Source organism: Medicago truncatula, chromosome 4 (assembly GCF_003473485.1).
Source record: "Medicago truncatula cultivar Jemalong A17 chromosome 4, MtrunA17r5.0-ANR, whole genome shotgun sequence".
NCBI lineage: Eukaryota > Viridiplantae > Streptophyta > Magnoliopsida > Fabales > Fabaceae > Medicago > Medicago truncatula.
The window spans coordinates 35,367,706-35,371,358 of NC_053045.1; the positions used below are offsets into that span (position 1 = coordinate 35,367,706).

Consider the following 3,653-nt stretch of genomic DNA (forward strand, 5'->3'; position numbering starts at 1 on the left):
AACATTAATTATTAATACAAAGAGGACCATCTATGTTGTGGCAGCCTTCTTTTTTCAATTGGTCCTGCTACAATAGGAAAACCAGTTAATTTCATATTCCGATTGAATATGGACCTTCATAAGAACATGCTTGATAATGACCTTTTTATTTAAAAATATTTATTTTAAATGTGTTCATAAAAATATAATTTTTTCAATTTTAAAATGAATTAAATAGAATTTGTAATCATTTATGTTTGATTATCAAGCATCAATTTACCAACATACTCCACAAAATCATATATGCTTATTTGAAAGAGTAATGGTAGGTGAACAACGGGGGTATACAACTTATTTAGTTGAGATAAAATATTAAATGAGTTAAGGAGTCAAATGTCCATGGTTATATCTTAGTAAGATATTAACATTTGTTATAAAAAAATAATAATAATATGTGAACACCTCTCTAATTCTCATATTATCATTCCACACTTCATTTTCTCATATACTAATTCTCAATATCTTTATATTCCTATTACATCACTAACATGTCACATCTTTTACATCATCCTCTATATTTCTTTATCTCCCAAAGTGTCAATTGAGTTTTGGGTTTCTCAAATATTTTCCTATTTAGAATGAGCAAACCAATCTTACTCTTAAAAATAGACATGTATGATGATTTAAGGACATTACCATCTATCCAAATATTTTAAAATTTGTCTATATACTACATGTCTCAGCTTTATCTACAATGATACGTACGTACTCTTTCCATATACGGTAGAGAATTGTCTCAAAATTGATGTATGAAGGTTGGGCAAAAATCGTGGCACAATTTGAAGTCATTGAGGCACAATTTTGTGCCAGTTTCGAAGTTTCAGTTCGACAAAAATTATGGCACGATTTTGACAATTCATTTAGTACTGTATGAATGAAAATCGAGACACAATTTCTTTGGATCTGAACTCTATAAAAAGCTTCATTCTTCATGTTTTCTTCACATTTTGCTATCAAAATAATTTATGATAGCACTTTATATTGAGCAAAATTTATGATAGCAAAGATCCTTATATAAAGCACTTATATGATATACGTTTAATAACATTTTTTTTTACGGTTTTAAGAACCACCATAGAAAGGATTCACAACTCACATATTTTCGATTGTTGTAGAACCGTGACAATGTTACATTTACGGCGGTTCCAACAACCTCAAAATACATTTTTTTCTTGAAGTGATATGCATAACAAATTTGTTGTGGTTGATTAGTCTTTAATTCTATATATAACCTCCAAAAATCTAATTAAAAAATAAAATTTTATTTTAAAAATTTTGTGTTCAACAAATTGAAACTTTAGAAATTGAATTTAACCACATAAAATTTATTATTTATTTTCCTTTTTTGACTTTTAGCAAGTTTCTAACAACACTTTTAGAAATTAATATTTTATCATGGTAAAAGCTATAATTGAATCTAGCTTTATTGAACTTTGACACAATTCATCTCTTATCACTATTATAATAAATAAAAATTTACAATAATATTCAGTGGAAAGGTCCACTCAACAATCATTAAATATTTTTCAACAAGTCTTGTTAATGAATGTTCATGAGACATTTTTAAGTATTTAAAATTAAGAAATTATTTCTTTAAAAATTCAAATATTTTATTTCCAAATGTTTTGAATACACAATGTTTCATAAAATGTTATTATTTAAAGAGGTTAAATATGTTTTTAGTCTATATAAAATTAAGATTTTTTTAGTTTAGTCCTTACTTAATTTTAATAGTTTTTTTTAATCCTTAAAGAAGTTAAAACATATTTAACCCTATTCAAAATGTTCAAAGAGTGTTTCAAAAACACTTATTAACGGTCATCGTGAGCTTAGTTCAGATGGTAGAGACATTGCATAATATATACAAGATTTGAGATTCGAATTATGGCCACCACAAAAAATAGACGCTTATTAACATCTTCTCTTTAAAATAGTGAAAAATAGTTAACCAAAATATAAATTTTTTAATTTTTGATTAAATCACTAAAAGTTATGCTAACAAATGTCTTTAAATCACTAGTCAAGAAGTACAAAACAGAAATGAATTATAAATTTAATATAGAAAAAAATTACTTATAAAATTTCATCGTGTTGATTATATATATTTTTCTCAAAATAAACTTTCATTTTTAAGCTTGTTAAAAAGAAAGTGCCCTCTTTAGGGCACTTGTTAGTTTTTCTTTTCCTTTTAAGGGAGAGGGAACAGATATAGGAAGAAACAAAAGTGCAGAAGAGAAAAGTAACTAACCACCTTGCTTTCATTCAATTCAATGACACGATCAAACAAATATCTCTCACAGGGTAAAACTACACATAACCTCCGCAAGAAAACCTTTATACAATTTTCAACCCATGATTTAATCACGAGTAAAAAGTTAGAGCTACATAATAATACACATAAAAAAAAAAAAAACCACTAAAAATAAATAGGTTGTTGAAACATGCAAGCCTCATCATCACCCACTCCCAAAAATAAAAAAGAATAAGATGTAAAAATATTACATCCACAATGAGAACCAAACCTAAATGGCTATGATAAAAATGGAGAATGAAAAAAAGTGAAGCAAAAAACTATTTACTTCATCTTTGGTGATCATATAGATCTTCTCCAAATATTCACAACCATTTATATATGTCATTCTCTTTCATCTAATCATTGATGTTAGAGATTGAAAAACAACTTCTTGACAAGGAATAGTAAGGCCCATATCATGATCAAAACCAAATTCTTCTTCAGCTTGACGAAGTAGTGATTGAAACTCAGGATGAGTTAAAAAAGATATTGGAACAATATATCTACTACGGTTTTCACCTACGTAGACTGGAAAATGACCTTTTGGAACATCCATAGGTTGTTCATTCTTTCCTAAGCTTGAACATCTTTTAAGGATTTGTTTCAAAACTGCATTTTGAGGTAGTTTGTTGGAGTATTTCTTGATAATGGCCATTGTTTAGTAAAAGATGAGATTGAGAAGAAGTAGTGGTGAATATGGTGAATGGTGATGAAGAATGTGTTGATGATGAAGTAGTATTTGGGGGGGTGTATTTATGGAGAGTTTTTGGGAAGATAGAATAGAGGGACCATGTGGAGTGTAGGGACAATGGAAAAGACAGACCACGGGTGTATTGGGGTTAGTGTATTGTGAGTACAAAGGACATGGTGGGACCCAGTACCATTGGCTATACTACTCTTTGTTTCTCTTCTTCGTGCCAACATGGACCCATTCTTCAAGTACAAAACCTTGTTATTTGTTAATGGTTTGGTTTCAAGTTCAACCTCACCGATTTTCTTTCTTTGCATTATTTTTTTGCCTCCATTCCTTAAAAGGGTAATTATTTTTTGGGCTCTTAGTTAGGCTTAAAGGACATAACAAACAACCTATTTTTTAAAATCTTTTCTTGTTTTCTTTTGACTGAAATTTTGGATAACCTTGTATATCATTTCAATAATCATGATGTTGTTTTAATATTATATTATTATTATTGTGTATACTTGTGTTATGAGTACGTATATTCACAAGATTACTTTATCTAAATTTGTCATCCTTCCATTGTGGACTTGGATGGCCTACTTTCGCAATCTCATGCACTAATTAAGCTTATAGTTACTACCA

The 3,653-nt window shown here is 28.6% G+C and overlaps 1 protein-coding gene across 1 annotated transcript; it reads right to left on the bottom strand.

Annotated features, from left to right (window-relative positions):
* Positions 1 to 2,276: 2,276 nt before the first annotated feature.
* Positions 2,277 to 3,088, bottom strand: LOC11440201 (auxin-responsive protein SAUR50). The gene has a single exon (XM_003607045.4). The coding sequence runs from the start codon at positions 2,985 to 2,987 to the stop codon at positions 2,685 to 2,687; it is 303 nt and encodes a 100-aa protein (XP_003607093.1). The 5' UTR covers positions 2,988 to 3,088; the 3' UTR covers positions 2,277 to 2,684.
* Between the last annotated feature and the right edge of the window lie 565 nt (positions 3,089 to 3,653).